At 50.0% G+C, this 18488-nt stretch overlaps 2 protein-coding genes across 7 annotated transcripts in view; one reads left to right on the forward strand and one right to left on the reverse strand.

Moving 5' to 3' along the window:
* The window catches only part of ZBTB1 (zinc finger and BTB domain containing 1), a 24150-nt gene extending 19539 nt beyond the window's left edge, over positions 1 to 4611 (reverse strand). Inside the window, exon 1 of one of the 6 annotated variants that reach the window (XM_061464182.1) lies at positions 3647 to 3850. The gene's annotated coding sequence lies outside the window, so the exon portion shown is untranslated. Of the gene's footprint in view, positions 1 to 2546; positions 2569 to 3464; positions 3567 to 3646; positions 3851 to 4245 lie in introns of those variants that run through there. The other 5 variants (XM_061464181.1, XM_061464178.1, XM_061464177.1 and 2 more) reach the window with 5 other exon arrangements.
* A 2704-nt stretch (positions 4612 to 7315) lies between these two features.
* Positions 7316 to 10914, forward strand: ZBTB25 (zinc finger and BTB domain containing 25). The gene is made up of 3 exons (XM_061464183.1): positions 7316 to 7339; positions 7928 to 8107; positions 9269 to 10914. Exons 2-3 carry the CDS (start codon positions 7935 to 7937, stop codon positions 10404 to 10406), a joined length of 1311 nt encoding a protein of 436 aa, XP_061320167.1. The 5' UTR covers positions 7316 to 7339; positions 7928 to 7934; the 3' UTR covers positions 10407 to 10914.
* Positions 10915 to 18488: the final 7574 nt, after the last annotated feature.

Genomic DNA, 18488 nt, shown 5'->3' on the forward strand with positions numbered 1-18488 from the left:
TTAACTGGACATACTTAACAGGAAGCCACCCAGTACTGTGTAGTCTAAGAAGGTGCCTCAGTTTACACTAATATTGCAGAAACAGCAAAGACCTTGGGGCCAGGTGACCACCTCAACAGCGGGAATGGGCAAGACGCAGTTTGCAATGCAAGCGTAGCCTTGATCATGAATTAAAACAATTATGGGAATTCCATGCACTGCCAGGGAAAATCTAATTAAGCTCCATTATTCAGGCTACAAAGGACTGAATGTATAATTTATCCTCCTCCCATAGCCCTTCCAGTCGGCTGCCTTCAAGCATGCTAGTTGTGAAGCCATCCCCAATGAAGTAGATACTCATCTTCAGACACATCCTGATGGATGAATTAACTCATTTTAAACAGACTTGTGGCCAACATATAGAAACAAGTTTCAGCTGACACTCAGGCTACTGAAAGGTAAGATGCTCCAAAGCCCTGAACCACGAGCTGTCAGAGCCAACTCAACAGGCAGTTCTCTGCTTATTCAGCATCCATGTCCACAAATGAGAAACAACTGTCAAAATTTAGCAAGTTATTAATTAAAAAATTTAGACAAAGTTTAGCAAGTTTCTCAGTTGCTAATTGAGAATTAAGATGTACTGCATGCTCTTAGGTAAGAACACTCCTCTAAAAACAAGGAATAAGGTGTCAGAAAACCACTGGTGAATAAAATAAGAGTTTGCACTAAAGCCCCATCTCAAAAAACTTTAGATGAGATCTATGGAGTACAAGTACCAGAGAGAACTTGCACAGCCTTTTAAACTAACTTGCTAGCCACAGAGTATTACTCTAGAAAGTCACAGTTATCTTTTATCTGACACCTTTACAGTTGTAAAAAGTTGTCACAACAAGGTAATAATATGTTTAAAAGAAACAATTAGTGGGGAAAAAATTATGACACCCCATTTATGCCTCATAGCAGAGCAACAAGCCTTTTCATCCATGCTCTTTCAAGAGCTTTCAAGAGGCATCTTGGTGGTTTAGCCATCTGTTGCGACCCTTAAATGAAGATACATGTACCTTCCAGGAAAGCATCCCTGGTTACATACAAGTTGCACTTTGGCTAACAACTTGCTGGATGCATATGAATGAAACACAGTAACTTGTGATACACAGGTCCAGCTACAGATTTCATTGGCTCTTTCTGGTCTTAAATGCTTCACATTTTACCTGCAGCACATAAAAAAGATAAAGCCACTAAAGTCTCCATCCAATGAAACAACTTTAATATGGGGGGGAGGGGGGGGGGAGCAACAGCCAGCTAATTCTGGAGAGTTTTGCAGTGGCACAATACACATGAAGAAAAAATTACAAGACAAATCTGAGGATATAGATGGTCTTCATGCAGATTATGTTAGCTATTGTGCCCACACGCTGGGTCTGCAGCAGAACTCTCTGGGTGGTGGTGTATACTGTGCCCAAGCAGAGGGCAGGCAGGATAACCCAACCACTGGGAACCACTGGTCAAACTGAAAAATGCACACATGGCTTCTCACGCTACATGCGTGCAAGGTCTGGAAGGACTCTAGTGAGAGGTCCAGCTGTAACAACTAAGGGGAAGGACACTGGAATTTTTATCAGGAAACTTTCATTATCTCAATTCTGAACAGCTATTTTGTTTCCCTACAGATGGTAAGTAACTACTAAGGCTTTGTGCATCCTTTACTTTCAGGGCTCTCCACTGTCAGCAACAGTGGAAATCTGTGAAAGAAGCAATTAACACATTCAAGTAGAGAAAGTATCTAAAAACCCAAATCACTGGTTGGTATGAGCACTCAATGTAACTGCTGCAAATTCCTGTGCCAGTGACAACACCGGTTGAGCATGATGAAGACAAAACTTGTGCAAGCAGAGCTAGAGCATCTGTGATCTTATTCCACACAAAATGTTCCGGCTACGAGGAAGAAGGGGCTTCTATTACTTTTCCCGGCTTCCCACGCCACACCAACCCATGTCTTCATTACCAACATCCTCCTGCAGCAGTCTGTGAACACACACACACACCCCGGTGCCTGTTGGTTCACTGCTACCTCGAACAGGAGCAGAGTGCAACTAATACGACTTGTTCCTCCTCAGGTTTTCTGGCCAGTCACCGAAAAATCTCTTCATGATGTAGTCAACTTGCTGTGCTGCTGCTGCTAAGAAAATCTCTGCCAGCACTGCAACCATTCGTGTTTAGCCAGTTTTCCCCACGGCCAGATGGTCTTAACACCTCTCCCCCGCTTACCATGAAAGCTTAAGTTGTAATTTGGCAAAAATGAGAAGCCTCCATGCCCCCTGCTCATGGCTGCTGTGTGGGTTTTTCCAAGAGCTGTAATGAGGAATGTTAAACAAACACCTTTAATTAAAGGAATGCTTGTTTAATGTAATTAAATGCCTAAGGAACACCACACTGTTGCAGCCCTGGACAGATCTGCAGTATGTGCTTGCAATACTCTAGTGCAAGGAAAATAATGCAAGCAAATGACATAAGCCGGCAGTAAATACCAAATATTACACAGCATCCAACCCATGCTATCAATTTACCAATGCCTACGTGTCAAGAGGAACCGGCACTCATCTACCAGCTGACAAATAGGCCTATTTGTCCCAAATGTAACTGAGAGTCTCAGTTACAAAAAAAAAATTAAAAATGGAAAAGAATAAAACCCTGGCCCCAAACCCACAGCGTTTTCAGTCCCCTCTACTCCTTCTGCTACTTTTCTAGCCTTTGAGGAACGAGACTTGCGACACTGCTCCCAGAGCAACACAAGGCTTGTTTTTATGTGACAAAACTATTCCCTTTCCTTTCCAGCCGCCTCCAAGGCGATCCTGGGCACTGCCAGCCCCGAGTGAAACCCAAGTCCGCTGCCTGGCAGGGTGGAGCATTCCCTCCAGGCTGCAGCTCCACTCAGTTCTTCGTTCAACTACTGCAACTCGCTCGAAGTTTTGTTTTGTTTTCAGAACAGAGGGAGCAGGGTCAGGACCCCCTGGCCTGCTGCCGGGGGGACAGGGCTCGCCGGCGATAACGGCACTGGGGATGTTTAACGTGACTTCCAGCCTCGCAGCGAGCCGGGCAGCGCCGTGTCCTTCCTGGCCCCGCGCCTCCGCACCTCCCTAGGCCGCTTCTCGTTTCTCAGCGCGGCTCCCCACCGAGAGCCCCGGCACCCCCCCACCCGCTTCCGCCGGGCCCCGCCGACGGGCCCCGCGCCCGCGGCCCCTTCCTCTCTCCGCCACCCCGCAGGTGGAGCGCGCCCGCCCGGCTCCGCGCAACGCGAAACAACCGCGCCAGACCCGCCACCGCGGCGCCGCCACTGCTCGGCCCCCGCACAGCCCGGGCGGCGCCGTGCTGTACCGCGCCGTGCCGTACCATACCGTGCCGTGCCGCGCTGTGGCAGGCCGCCTGGCGCAAGGTCACGGCGGCGGCCGCTCGCCAGGGACCGGCAAAGGCTGGAAAGCCCCTACCTGGCAGCGCCGCTCCCCCCGCAACACTATGGCGGGCCATGCCGCGGCCGGCGCCGCTCGGCACTTCCCACCTCCCGCCGCCGGCGGAGCTGCGGCCGCCGCGCTGCCTCCTGCCTCCCTCCTCCCCAGCGCCCGGCGGCGGCCCCCGGACACGGCGCGGAGGGGCGCGCAGCCCCGCTTACCCGCTGCGAGGGGAAGCGGCGGCCGCCGAAGGGAAACTGCCCGCGCCGCTCCCGCCGCTGCTGCTTTTGCTGCTGCCGCCGCGGCTGCAACAAAGGACTTCCGCCCCGCCGCGCCTGCTGCTGCCGCAGCGCCGGCTCCGCCGCGACCGCACGGAGCCGGACCCCTCCCCTCGGCGGCCGGCGGCTCCCGGCCCCGCCGCTGCCAGCGCTGCTGCGCCGCCGCCAATGCCCGGGCCCGGCGGGCGGCTCCCTGCCGCGCTCCCCTCTCCTCCCATGCCGCCGGGGAGGCGGCGGGGCCGGCGCGGCGCGGCCCGGGCCAGCGCTGGCGGCGCCCCCTCCCCATGTGCCACAAGCCCGGCCCTCCGCCGCCTCTCCCCCCTCCCTCGGCCGGCGAAGCCATTCGGGGAGACCTGGAGCGGAGCATCATCCGCTGGCGGGCGCCCGGCCGGGACCCTCACTGCTGGGCGGTCCCGACCCGCTCCCGGGTGGGAGCCCGCCCCCTCCCCGCGCACCGGGGCTCGCCCCACGGGACGGGATGTCCTCTTCCCTTCCTCAAGCCAGCCCTGACTGGCGGTAACGGAGAAGTCTCGGTTACCCACGTGGACGTCCAACGTTTCAGTTGTGTACCCGCAGTCTTCAGGCCTGCGCTACAGCTTCGTTGCAAGAAAATCAACTGCAAGTTGCATGAGAAAGTGTTTCCTTTTTGCTGCAATTTTCACTTGTCAGTATCACTGCCTTCCCTCGTCGAGTTCTAAAGTGATGCAGGGAGCACAGGGGTTGGCATGATCCCTGCCACACATCCTGAGGACAGCCCTCTTGAGATTTTTTTCCATCTTTCTAGGTGCTTTCCCAGGCCCTCTTCCCATCACTCTCCAGACCTCTCTTGTCTAACAGCATCCAGCTCCTCTCATGCTGGTTCGTGTGAGCAAATGCGATTTCCCGAAGCTGCGGGCGGCCCCTCTGCTACCTGCCACAGTGCTGCGAGCGATCACAAGCCAAGTCGGGCTTTCCCCCGTCTTGCCACTTGACTTTCCCGCCCCCAAAGTGACATTTGTCATTCAGCGTAAGCATCGGAAGTGTTTCATCTGCACAGCTCTTTCACTCAGATCCGGTTTCTAGAGGTATCATCATTTTAATGTTTGCTGCAGCTATCCAAGATCCCTCTTAGCTCCGGACAAGTGGAAGGGGAAAATTTAATTGTAGCTAAGTTAAAATACTTTATTAAAATTTTTAGAATCACAAAAGTAACCAAAAAGCAACAATATGTCACAATGTCAAAATGAACCAGCATCAATCCCTGCTTCAGTGACTGACAAGGTTTTCCTGAAGCATCCCTCTATCATGCAAGAAAAAACAGGATAAACCCAACTAACATAATCCCAATTTCCAAATGGGACATCACCCTGTCCTCCTGGGTCTGTCTGAGCATTTTTTTAACCACTACAAAATAAAAGTGGAGCTTTCAACATGTGTCTCAAAAAAAACCCTTATTTTTTCCCCTCACCCCACTCCTGCTGTGGCTCCAGAGTGTGATGCCTGTAGCGGTGCTGAGGGAAAAAACCTCTGCAGCTGTAAGGCACCAGCCCCCACGAAAGGTGGAAGGACCCCCATGGCCCAACTCCTTCGTAGGTTTTCCTGGTTTATAGGAAGTTAAATAAATGGCCTCCATAAGCCAGGGCTGTGGTTTTGAAATCACACGGAGAAGTTGTTTTTCTCATGGTTCAAGGGTCTTTTTCTTTTCAGCTCCTTACATGTCTTGGGGGAGCGGAAGCCAGGAGTGCCCATATGGGGCTGAAGCAGCCTCTCACTCTGTCCCAGCCCTTTCATGTGCATCACACCAGGAGCTTCTGCCACCGCAACTAAGATGAGGCACAAAGCAGCCCCCTTTTCACAGTCTCCATTCCCTCAGTGCCCACCATCACGCTTCTCTTCCCCATTATTTTCTGGCCACAGAGGAGGAGCAAGCAGAAGCACTCAAAGGCAGCAGTGATTACATCCCGCTCTCCTTTTTGACCTACTGGCATAGGCATATGATATCAGCACCTGTGTTTTTCATTGAAACGCCAAAATCCATTTCTCAACATAGCTTCAATCATTTTGGCTACAGTTCCTCTGAAGCTCTTCAAAGTCCCCTTTGGACCAGAGTCAACCTAAATAAACATGTGAATTGTTAATCATTTAAATAAATAACATGCCATCTGCAAACAGCAACTCACTCTGTATGCAAGTTAATATGTTAAATAACCCAGGACAGAACACAAAACCTTGAGCCACCTCCTGCCAACCATTTCCGGGAAGAAAAGCAGCTACCAATACAAATAGTAGCAGCAGGATCACAGCTCCACCACCCCTCAATATGCTGCTGTGCAAACACAGGAGGGAACGACAGTCCCTGAGCCTTGTGAGCTTTTTATTTAAAATAGACAAACCATAGAGCAATGGAAAAGAGAAAGCTCTACTGGGCAGAGGAATAAGCAGCAAATACTGCATGGAGGTAAATGTCTCAGAGCCTGTGCCCCATCTTCTCTTGGCTTATCTCCATCCCCCACCCAAGCTCAGCCCTCCTCAAGATGCCACTGGAAACAGCCCCAGGAGCACCTGGATTCGGAGGAGCAGGAGCATTATGTGCCCTAAACACTCAGACACAGGCCAATTAAAAAAATTGCAATTATGGGCACACAAGAGGAGAATGAACTGCAAAGTATCACATGCTGAGAGAAAATCAAGAGGGATGATCCAAGGCATGGAATGTCTTGTGCAGAACCCCAAGCTGGGTGAGATGCCACCAAGGAGGGCATGGTAAATCTCTGAAACTGCACTAATAACAGCGAGAGCACATCAAGAACAACTTCCATTCCCTTTTCCATCCCAAAGACAACCTGCTGACAACAAGGGTTGCAGGGACTGGAATTTTAAACGGGTTCAGAGAGCAATTGGATAAAACTCATGGGAAAGACGCCTCAAAGACTGGATTGAGGACCCGTCTAAAGGTGCGCACAGAGGCGGGAGGTCTGAGAGTGGGTGGCACTGCCTGTCTGCACCCTGTCCTCTGCCAGGCCCTGGGGCACCCAGCTGCACCCAACCCAGCGTGGCTGCTCTCACCCAGCATAACCCTGGGTTAAAAATTAGGAAGAGACAGGGGGGGCGGCCGAGAAACGGTGCGTCTATACCATTCACCGGTGGTTAAAGAAAACTCTTAGGCCGCAGACGGTGGTGAAAAACACAGATCGTATCTTCGGTCCATTTTCCTGTGCAGGCAGACCGGGGCGGCGCCTGTTACACACGGGTTTTTCTGTTTAAAAAATGGCAAAAAAATCCAACCCTCAACCAAAAGCTAGCACAACAAAACCACACTCATAGCAACGGCTGAGGAGCTCGGCAGGCGGAACCTCTCATGGGGGGACTGAAGACGCGAAGTGCCCCAGCCCACGGTGAGGTCCCTGCAGGCGGAAAACAACCGCCCCCAGTCCCTCCCTCCCTCCCGCCCGCCCTCAGGGGGTGCGGGCGCGGTGACCGCCGCCAGCAACCGCGCAGCGCCTACGCCCGCGCAGCAGCCGCGCACGGGCCCGCGCTCACTTCTTCCTGCAGCAGCGGCGGGGGCAGACCCGGCCCAGCGCCGGCGGCGGAGGCAGGAAGCGGGTGGGGGGCAGCGCCCACCCCATCCGCCGGGCTCAGCGCTGCGCTTCCGCGGGGGTAAGCGGCTGCGCGGGCGCGGGGACCACGGCAGGGCAGGGTGCTGGTTCCGCTCCACCGCCGCCTGCCCCCGCACAATAGTTTTGGGCTGAACAGTAGCAAGTATCAGCGTTTCTTGTCAAAGCACCGCGGGCGGGGCCGGCTCGGGCCGGCTCAGCTCCGCACAATGGGGCTTTGTCGGGTTCCGCCGCCAGCCCCGCGGCTCCTACACCCCCTGCACGGCCCAGTGATGGCGATCGCCGTGGGCCGTTCGGCACCGAGCACGATCCAGGGGCAGAGCGAAAACGCGAGCGAGGTTTAAAGTTAGTGCCGCACACCACGGAGCGTAGTTAATGTGTAGGAGAAACAGCTCAGCCCGGCACGTGGGAAAATCCCGGGTAGGGTTTGGGCGCATTTAATGCGGGCCTGCGCACCGGCGGTGGTGTAGGAGAGATTAATTAGATCGGAGTGCAGGGACCGGCTGGAGCGGAAAATGGACTCTGCGAGGGCGCCCAGCTCGTTTCAGTGGTGAGAAACCCACATTGGAGCCTTCGCGAGCTGTGCGATTGCTTCATGAGATGAACAAACGCCTTGTGCTCTTGCTCTCAGGCTCACCATGGATGCGACCGGCCACAGCGTCTTCCTCCTCCAGCAGCTGAACATGCAGCGGGAGTTTGGCTTTCTGTGTGACTGCACAGTTGCCATTGGAGATGTTTACTTCAAAGCCCACAGAGCGGTGCTCGCTGCTTTTTCAAACTATTTTAAGATGATATTTATCCATCAGACGAGGTAAGGACACACAGCTCTTCTACCTTTTAAGTACTCTGCCCAGCTTCACACATTTTCCACTTTCTAAAGGTATTAAAGTCTAAAGTGGGGATTTTAGGTGCCCTAAGATCATTTTCCTAACCCATCACATGCCTTGGCTCCAAACGCTCCCAGTCCAGAATGTGCTGTCATTTAAAACCACCCTCTTAGTCTGTATACGCCAATATCAGGTCCCACATTTTAAATAGGAGACATTTGTGTGATGGGAGAAAATAAACGTGTAAGTACCACAGTCCTCCTGCAGTGAGTACCTGACAGATTTGTAATCTAGGGGTTTCCAGGTGCCTCCCACCCATACACAGTACATCCATTACCTTGCATTAGATTGCAGGCAAGTTTGCTGGGTGGGACTGTCCCTTCTGGCAAGATCCACAGGCTTGAAGCAGTGGAGAAGCCATAGCCTTTATCACAGTTCTGCTCTTGAGACTTTTGCAGATAAGAGCTGAAACAGATCATAAACTTCAGGCTGCTGTTCAGGTGCTTCACCCAACTGGCTCAGGAGTGGTTCTGCAGGTATAACAACAGTGGTGCCAAGGTCTAATCTCATCTCTGATCTGGACCTTGCTGCTTGTAGTCGACTTGTCCATTCCGCTTACATTTTGAGGGTCGTGGCCCCCAGCACTTTTGCAAGATAATCATTAAGTATAGGCTGTGTAGACCTTCATCTGGAAGTGAGGCTATCAATTAACTTCCTTTCCGCTAGATGTTGTTTACTGACACTTAAATGCAAATCTCATAAAGATTATACAGTAGCAGCAGCTGATTTTATTACTTAAACACACAAATATTCTTTCCTTGTGTTACTGGAGTGGGACACACTGGTGATGCATAGCTTGCATTCCCTCGCTGCAGTGCTGCATGGCAGCAATTAGCTGTGCATGCAAGTGACGAGGAGACTGGGAGCTGGCCACTCTCAGAATCCCTGGACAGAGTTGTGCACATGGCTTTTATAATAGGGATAAATACACGCTCAGGCACTTTGCTGTGCAAGCAGAGCACTTCTGCTTGTCTTGGCAGGGAGTGTTGCTCTAACAGCAAACAACAGTGCAAATGGACAGGCAGGTGATGGATCAGGACTGAACTTGGAGCCTTGTATGTACTTAATCATCTGTCTTGTTTCAGTGAATGCATAAAGATTCAGCCTACAGACATCCAGCCTGACATATTTAGTTACTTGTTGCATATTATGTACACCGGGAAAGGGCCGAAACAGACTGTCAGCAAGAGCCGACTGGAGGAGGGCATCCGCTTCCTCCATGCAGACCACCTCTCCCATATCGCAATTGAGATGAACCAAGTGTTATCTCCAGAGCTGGTGCAGTCTTCAAATTTGTATGGGATCCAGATCTCGACCACACACAAACCAGCAAAGGAATGCCTGGGAACGAAGGAGAGCCTGCCCAAGGCGGGCAGCAGGCCTGCTGCTCAAGGTGATCACCCCCAGCTGCAGCTCTCCCTGGCCATCGGCCTGGATGACAGCTCCCTGGACCAGCAGGTTGCTTGCCCCTCCGCTCAGCCCGCTGCTGTCACTAAGCCAGCAGAAGAGCATCCGAAGCTCTCGGTCTCCATAAAGCAGGAGAGGTGTGACTCGGAGCCTGTGGTGTCCCAGAGCTGCACCCATCCTTCTCCAGAGGTAGCGAGCCCCATCTTTGCTAAGGCCAGCCTCAAGGTGCACTTGTGTCACTATTGCGGGGAGCGTTTCAGCTCCCGGGGGGGACTGCGGCAGCACTTGCACACCCATGTCTCGGGCTCACTGCCGTTTGGCGTGCCAGCCTCCATCCTCGAGAGCAGCGACCTGGGAGAGGTGCAGCCTTTGGCTGAGGACAGGGAGGTTAGGGATGGCCACCGGCTCGGGACCTTCCTCCTGAAGGAGGATGCCCATCAGCTGGAGCATCCAAGGTGCAGCGACCTGGACCCTCTGCAGATCAGCCAGCTCTCACTCATCTCCAAGGACCATGAACCAGTGGAGTTGAACTGCAATTTTTCTTTCTCAAGAAAGAGAAAAATCAGTTGTACCATTTGCAGCCGCACGTTTTTCCGGAAGAGCCAGCTGCTTGAGCACATGTACACACACACAGGGAAACAGCACAAATACGGACGCTGCCAGCGGCTGGAGAGCCCTGCAACCCCCAGGTTTCATCCTTACTGTGACAGTGAGAGCATAGGCAAGAGCTCCAGTTTACCTCAAGACCACTTAGATGAATGTATACTGGAGTCAGATCTCATCCAAGAGAGCGTTGATACAATCCTGGTAGAGTAGTTCTTCCCCTGTGCAGCCTTCAGATATTGAAACTGAGTATTTTGGCATTCTCTGCATAGTGAGTGACTGCTCTCTGCAGCTGACTTTCTTCAGCCGCCATTCCCGTCACCTCTGAGATGACTGTGAAGAACTGTGTACTTTGATTTGTGTACTTGCTTTTTTACTTCTCTAACTTTTACACTGAAGCTAATTCCCACCCAAGTCCTACTTGGAATCCTCCATGTAACTCAGTTACATTTTTGGTAAATGTGAATCTATTCCTGCTCTGCTTTACTAGAGTTAAGCCTGTGTTGCTGGGTGTGAGGTTTAAACTTTGCTAATATGCTGTGCGGTGCCTAGGACTGTTTGTATCCCATATAGTTGCTCTTCTGAAACTAGATTGGGTGGAAACATAGAGGGAAATATGTGTTGAATTTCCCAAACAGTTTGCTTTTAATTAAGTATCTCAAGGAGATGAATCCTGATGTTCGTATTGTATAACTGTAGTTAATAAATCTCTGCATAAATATATGCAGGAGCCATAAGGCTGGTCTTTTCGTGGGAACTGGCAGTGCTGATGGAGGGGTGGCAGCTTTTGATCTGACAGCCCCTGGAGTCCTATCAGTACAATCTTTTACTTTTGGACTCGAGGTTTGCATGTATTTTTCTTCATTCCTATGTCTCCTTGACAGCTGCTACTGCATAAGCAGAGACAAATTTTGATGCCCCTCTAAGACCACATCCCATTATTGGACCATCTCTGCAAGGACGAATGAAAGCTGCAAAGACGTGTTCTCTCAGAGAGGAGGCACATCCTAACCTGAGTCTTTGTGGGATTAAATGCCACACATTGATTTTCTCAGCAAAAATGATTTCTGACTATTATAAACAGCTTGGTGCAAACACGTTCTTAAACATTACAGTCTGTGTGTTTGGTATGAGCAAACACATAATGTGTTATTTCTTCTCTGCTTATGGAGTCACCACACATCTTTTTGCCTTTCATTTGTCATTACTTGATATCTGAAGAGTAATGAATTATCCAAGAAGGCTTAAAAATTATATGCATTCTTCTTGGATTCATGTTTTGTCCCTCTAGTTTTTCACCTGAGGTATGCTCAGCTTCCTACCAAATGGACAGCCCTCAAGAGATGCTCATAATCAGAAGGCCTCAAAGAGGCCCACAAAGTTCTTACAAGTGCAAAGGTTTCTTCTGCAGTGAAGAGCAAAAGCCCCGAGAGCTGCTCCTGTAATCTCATTACCCAGTTTTTGAGAAGCTGGAGGCTCCCTGCCAGTCCTGGTGTGTTGAGTCATTGCCTTCGGAAACGGGGAGCCTGAACAATGGTGAGGAACTGTCAAAGTGCCCTCTCCAAATCTCTTTGTAGTCAGGACCCTCGACCTGTCTTCTTTGAAACTATCCTGAAGCAAGAGCTACAAGTAAATCGCTGCCAAATGAAAAGACCACCTGAGGTCTTTGTGAGGGCAGCTGCTGCTTCTCCTAGGCAGGGAGCTGCACACTCCAGGGGAGGGATTGGTCACTGAGAGCTGCCAAATTGTGTTTTAAGACAAAGGGGAAAAACAGCCTCTGAGGCTGCCCGGATGATGTTACAAAATGCATGCCGCGGTTTGGTGTGTGCTTGCCTCTTAGACAGAGGGCTCCTCTCACTGCATGTACCCATCAAAGCTGGTCTGGTGTGAATGCATTGTAACTCTGCTTAAAAAGCCTTTCTTTAATACAAGTAAAGCAACAAAACCCTGCCGACATCCAGGCCTGCAAATGCTGTATCTAAGCATGTAGTGCTGCACGTGGAGTGTTTCCTAGAAGAGAGCCTTCTGGGTCTTTCACAGGGTAATCCCACCAGCTTACTCACACCCAGACTGCTTATAACTGGGGCCAATGTCCTCTGGCTTCCACTGATCTCTATTTCTACATGATGGTAAAAAAAACACAAAACAACCAAACCATAAAAAATGGTATTTTATTATCATTCCCTATTTGTGTGCAACACTTTGCCGAGTGGGCTGGCTTCTCTGGGTGCTGCTGCTTCCCTTGGGTTCCCACATTTATTTTAAGAACAAAAAGGAGTATCTGCTGGGTTGGGTATAGCTGTAGACAAGAGCTAAAAGTGAGTTTCCAGACTATTCAGTCAGTAGATGAACATCTTGGAACTTCAGATGCCTAACTTCCTTGAACTAGTTGATGCTGAAAGTCAAACAGCCCTTGACGTCTCTGCAAAGATAACTGGGTACTGGTAATAGAGCTCAGTACTGGGGATGGCAGGGGGGACAGCAAGCAGCAGTGCCCAAAGGCATCTCTGGGACATGCTGGTCACCTTCAGGTTTGTGGCAAGGATTGTTTTGTTCACTTGTTGGTTATTAAAAGGGAGCTTTAATAAAAACTGTGGGCTTGGGTAGAAGATCCAAATGTCTATCAGCAATATGTATGTATGTCTTGTAGGAGTGACTCCAGGGTACTGACTGCAAGTACATCCTTAAGGCTGAAATCATCCTGAAATCAGAACTATGTTCCTGTATGTGTTCAGTATGTCTCTGAAAAGTTACAACTGCAAGCAGTATGTTTTTAATTGTCACACCCCTTTTTAGGGTTTACTTTGTTTAAGCTTTGCGCTCCTGAACATCTGTGACATCAAACATCTGCAAAAGGCATTTTTTTGCATCATTTGCAACACAAGAAATGCATTTTCAGCAGTTTTCTACTGCAAGCATAAAAGTTATAATTTAAGCAGTAGAAAAAGCCTGAGAGACGGAAGTCGTCAGCTCCGAGTTACGTTAACTTGAAAACATCATTCTCTCTAAGTCTTATAAATAGAAAATAACTTTAGAAGACAGTTATGTTTTCTAAGCAGCTGCTCCTGGATGCATCATGAGATGTTTTATTACTCTATGTGGAAGACACTTGAATTATTGAGTGCTTAACCTTTATGGCAGCACATGCTGGAAAGTCTGCCTGACCTGCACAGCTAGGCATGGCAAATGCTCATTTCTTGTGAGGTTTGCAGTTTTTTCTTCATGAAAATGTAAAATAATTTGTCACAATATGCAGAATAATGATACTGGTGATTCCTTCCATGTGCCTGAGATTGTTTGACAGATGCACATGGGCTTAGGCAAAGCAAGTCCCAGGGTGGTGATACTTGAAGTCAGGAAGTCTAACAGCTCCAGGGGATCCACAGAGCTTTGTCCTGTGCTGTGCAGGGGTCCCGGCATCAGGGGTACAGATGTGATGAACCACTGGCATGGAAGTGCCTTGTCTGTGGGCTCTGCAGCTCAGGCTTTATGAAGAATATTTTAGGGGTTGGAACTAGATGATCTGAAGGTCCTTTCCAACCCAAACTATTGATTCTAAAACATGAAAAGACTGGGGCTCAGACCCTTGCCAAAGCCCATAGCATGAGACTCCTTGGCCAGCACAAGTTAACCACTGAAATGCCAGGCTGGGTCTAAGAGGGGCCATGTTTCTTGGGCTGCTTAGGGTGCAGTAAGGAGTGTGGAATAAAGGGTATTTATCCTCCCCTGCAGCGTGGGGTCTAGTTAGTTTACTGAGAAACTTGCATTTCATAACCTGCGGTGCTGAGAAAAGCAGGTGGTGTTTTTTCCACCTGCCTAATGAAAAGCCATTTGGTAGCACTTGTGCAATGAAGGCGCTAGGCTGAACTCCTGCATTATCAGTGCCAGAGGAGCGAGACTTTGGTGCCTGTTATTTACACAAGTCATCCTTAAAAGATAACCCATCTCCTCAACATTCACCTGCAAATGTTCAGATTTTACCTCTTCCACCTTGAACTTTTGGGTGTCAAAGGGATGCTGGCACTTGCCTGCTGGCTGCCCAGGAAGTGACACTGATGGCCAGGCCATGCTCACCCCATCTCCACACAGGACAAAAAAAAAAAACCCTTCAGCTCTTCTTTTTTTTTTTTTTTAATACCTTTTTTACAAGGGCCTGTAGGGGTAGGACAAGGACAAGCCTCTAAACTGCAAGAGGATAGATTTGGACTAAGTATTAGGAAGAAATTCTCCACTATGAGGGTGGTGAAGTGCTGGCACAAGCTGCCCAGAGAAGCTGTGGCTGCCCCATCCCTGGCAGTGTTCAAGACCAGGTTGGACAGGTCATTGAGCAACATGGTCTAATGGAAGGTGTCCCTGCCTGTGGCAGGGGATTGGAACTAGGTGATCTTTAAGGTCCCTTTCAGCCCAAACTATTCTGTGATTCTGTGATGATTCAGTGATTTCACTTTCTGCACAGACTGTGGTTACAACATGCATCTTCAGCCATCTCGCTACACCAGCCATTTGCACAGGCTCTTCACTCATATGTTGCCTCTCAAATCACTGCAAATTGGGTGGCAGCAGCACACAGGGGGTGTGGAAGGGCTGACACGTGAGTGCAGTGCCCCTCACCAGAGGGGTTTGGGACATTTGGGCACACTGAGAAGGTTAAAAAGGGAACAGAAATTTGTTGTCAGGATGTAAACCTGAAGCAGGCAGATCATCGCCATAAAAATAAAACCATGAACTACTAGAGTATAATGTTGGTACTAAATAGTTTTCTACTATTTTGGAGGCAGAAGGTATAAATCTCATGCAAGCAAAGCCTTCAGAAGTGCAGTGAGAAGTGATCTCAGCATCTGCAATTCAGAATCATTGAATGGGACTATCGTGAGCTATCAGTGCCAGGGCAGGAGGCTTTTTGGCTTGTCAAAGCCCTCCCAGGGTAATTTGCCAGCAGCAGGTCGTGTCATAGCTCTGTAATCATCTTCAGCTTCACTGTTTAATAAAGCCCAGCCTTTTCTTTCCCCCTCTTGACGTGGTATGCTAAAAAGGATGGCAACTGAGTGGGTTTCCCAGCAGTCCAGCACAGGGTAAATATATTCTAAGCCATAAGAGACTAGGAGGAAAAAGGTAATGAGGATGGATCTGCCCTAAATTACATGCCAGTTAGATACGTACAACTGGAGCTCTGTCAGGACTGAATTCCTTGAGAGGCAATCACAGCATCTACTAGATTTGCATGTTTCATTAACAAAAATTAATGACACAACTTCAAAAGCAGCCTAGGAGTGGAAGTGTTTCCACTAACTATTCTGAACTGGACGCTGCACCCTCAGAACAAAGGCACAGCAAAGCTCAAAGCCTTGTCTGCTTAATTCGGCTGGTTTTCACCTGAGCCAAGACGCCTCTGGGAACCTTTACAGGACTCCGGGCAGTACTGCAGCCTGTGCGTGGCTTTACCCTCCTGGGCTGCGTAGGGCAATGCTGCTAAATGCTTCCAGCAGCAGCTGGGCAAAACTCAGACTGTTAACCCTGCTGCTCTTGAGACAAACAGCATAAGAAAACATTGTGTAAAGAAAGCCCTCTGTCCCTCCTGGCATTGGACCAGCAACCCGCTGGTTTCAGGATGTAAAGCCATCTCTAAGCACCGGGGAAGGGAAACCAGGGGTGGTGCAGAGGAAGAAACACCATGGTAGGCAGAAACGCGGTGTCAACCATCGAGTCAGGCCTCTGTGGGGCCAGTGCCGGGCGTGCAGCCCCGCCGAGCTACGGCCAAAAGCGCTGCCGTGCCGGGGTGGAGGCTGATGCTCAGCGTCACCCCCGCTCCCCGCAGCCATCCCGGAGGGACCGCTCCGGCAGCGGTCGCCTCCGCCGCCACCCCGCAGCGACGCCGGACCCGGCAGAGCAGGCGCCAAAGCCTGTCATTAGGGGCCAAGCATCCCCCACCAGCCTCTGTTTATGCTGGCGGTGCGGTTGTGAGCCGCTTACTCATCGCGTTAATGAGCAGGGTGCAGGTGTGCATTCCTGTTGTGCCTGTTGCGCACGCCTGCCGGGCCCCGCGTTGGCGAGCCAGCCGGTCCCCAGCCCGCTGCATCGTGCCCGGAGGCTCGCAGCTGCTTTACGAACTTGAGGGAGGTTTGGATGAGAGGCTCGCAGAGCTTTGGCCTTCCCTGCCTTGCTCCAGCGAGCAAAGCAAATGCAAATCCGGTTGCGGGCTGTCTGGGCTGCGAGGAAGCGCCGCGCAGCGTCCGCCCGCGCTGCACCGACAGCGCCCGACGCCTTTGTGCAGCGGCAGTCTGGGGAGCTCTTGGCAGGCAGAGAGCGAGCGGCTGAGGCTGCTGGCAGGAGCTGGGGATGTATCTCTCCTCCTCCCCGGTGGGGATGCTCAGAAGCACCGTAGGAGTCGGAGTACTTGCGCTTCCCACCCAGCTGCCATCTCACCAGTCACATCACACGGAGCTGTCACGGCACTGAGCCTTGACGCATCGGCACCTCAGCCTCGTGTCTTCATTAAAATGGCAAACAGCGAGAGCGAATGTGACACGGATGAGTTAGATCTCAGAGATGACATCCCTCTCCAGATCAGAATTTGCCCTCTGGGACAACAGCAAAGCAATGCTTGACGTGTTTGTTCACCAGCAGGGACTTGGTGCTGGAAAGACACCACCCACCCGAAAGGCCACTGGTGCCTGCAGAAGGGACCCCACTGGAGCACCCACCCTGCCAGTGGTGTGTCTTTCCTCTTCCAGATTAAAGAGGTTTGAAAGGATTATCTCTGCTAGGTCTAATGTAAGGACTGTTGGGGTGACTGCCAGTCATAGCTGCAGATAACACTTTCATCTTAGCAATCTGAATTGCAAAATGTGTTTTTCTAATGTCTCCCTTACTTCTGTATGCAGCATCTTTGACAGTTTTTATGGAACAAAGCTCATTTTAAAATGCTGGGTTTGGGTATTTTAGCTGAAACCCACATTCTACCTAAAAGGACTTTCACCCCTCTGGAAAAATTCCACCGTTAAGCACAGAAGTGCATTCTTCACAATTCTCTGCAAAAGGAAGAAATGTGAAAGTTGTGCCTCCTAAAAAAAAGTTAATTGCAGATGTAAAATAATACTAAAGCAAATTATTTAAATCGATGTGTTCTCTTGGAGCATTTAATTCCTTTGTGTTGCTCATGTTGAAAACCTGTATCTGTAAGACAGGCGATACTAGGGCTTCACTGCCCCCAACACATGGGTCTATCTGCAGGGTCTGGCTTCCATCCATCCATCCATCCATCCATCCATCCATCCATCCATCCATGCAATCCAGACCAGGATTCCTGTGTATTTCATGAGTTCTTACATGCATTTGTGAAAAAAAATAACACCAAAACCAACAAAACAACCAAATGAAAACACAGCTCCTGGATTTTCACTTCTATACATAAGGACACATATGAAAACATCCATCGTTTATGCAGGGGCTGCATCTTAGGTTCAAACACATGATTCCTGGCTGCTGTAGATTTAGCCCTTTCAAGTGTATGGAGCTGCAGTGAACTTCAGCAGCTGGAGATCCAGCCCTAAGCAGCTCATGCATTTCTGATCTCTTTTGGTGTCCCAGGGCAGTGCCCTAGGTTCAGCTGTAACATTACTAAGAAGGAGGAAAACAACTGTTAGGGCTGAACCCAGGACAAGCAGGAAATAAAAGGCAATATTTATTTGTGCCATCATTGCCTACCAGCAATTTCCACAAGGAACTTTTCATTGGATACGCTTGTTTTCTGTTGGACTGACATAACAGAAAACCTTTTTATCTCCTGGAAGCCTTTCTGGGCATGAATAGTTATATGAAACACTCTTTTCTTTGCTGCTAATGTAAAGAAACTGTGGGAAATTAAAATATTCAGAAGACAGGGCAAAGCAGGGAGAGGGGATGTTTCGAATATAGAGCCAAATTGTCCCCACTAAGGAGAGTGCTGTAAACATCTGGGAAACAAGCAGTAACAGCACAGGCTGTGGGGTGAGCAGGAGAGCCAAGTAATTCATGAAGATACTGCTGCAAATCAACCACTTCCTTAATTCAGAGGGGCAGCAAGTAACTAACCCGTGGGTAAGAAGCCAGATGGCCCAAAGCAATCTGAATGGGCTATCGGCAAGCAAGGTTTATTTCATCTATCAGTGAGAAATGTGGTCCTAAAGGCAGACCACCCTTTCATGCTTTGGCACAACCAGGCAGTCACATCCTCACAGGTTGCCTGGCCTGGTACTCCTTCGCAATAGTAAAGTTATTATTCCTTCTCCGACAGAATGGATGTGTTATTAATGTTCA

The sequence above is a fragment of the Pezoporus flaviventris genome, unplaced genomic scaffold (genome assembly GCF_033815535.1).
Source record: "Pezoporus flaviventris isolate CSIRO_AGI_PZ_B2104156 unplaced genomic scaffold, CSIRO_AGI_Pfla_v1 ptg000036l, whole genome shotgun sequence".
In the NCBI taxonomy this organism is placed as follows: domain Eukaryota; kingdom Metazoa; phylum Chordata; class Aves; order Psittaciformes; family Psittacidae; genus Pezoporus; species Pezoporus flaviventris.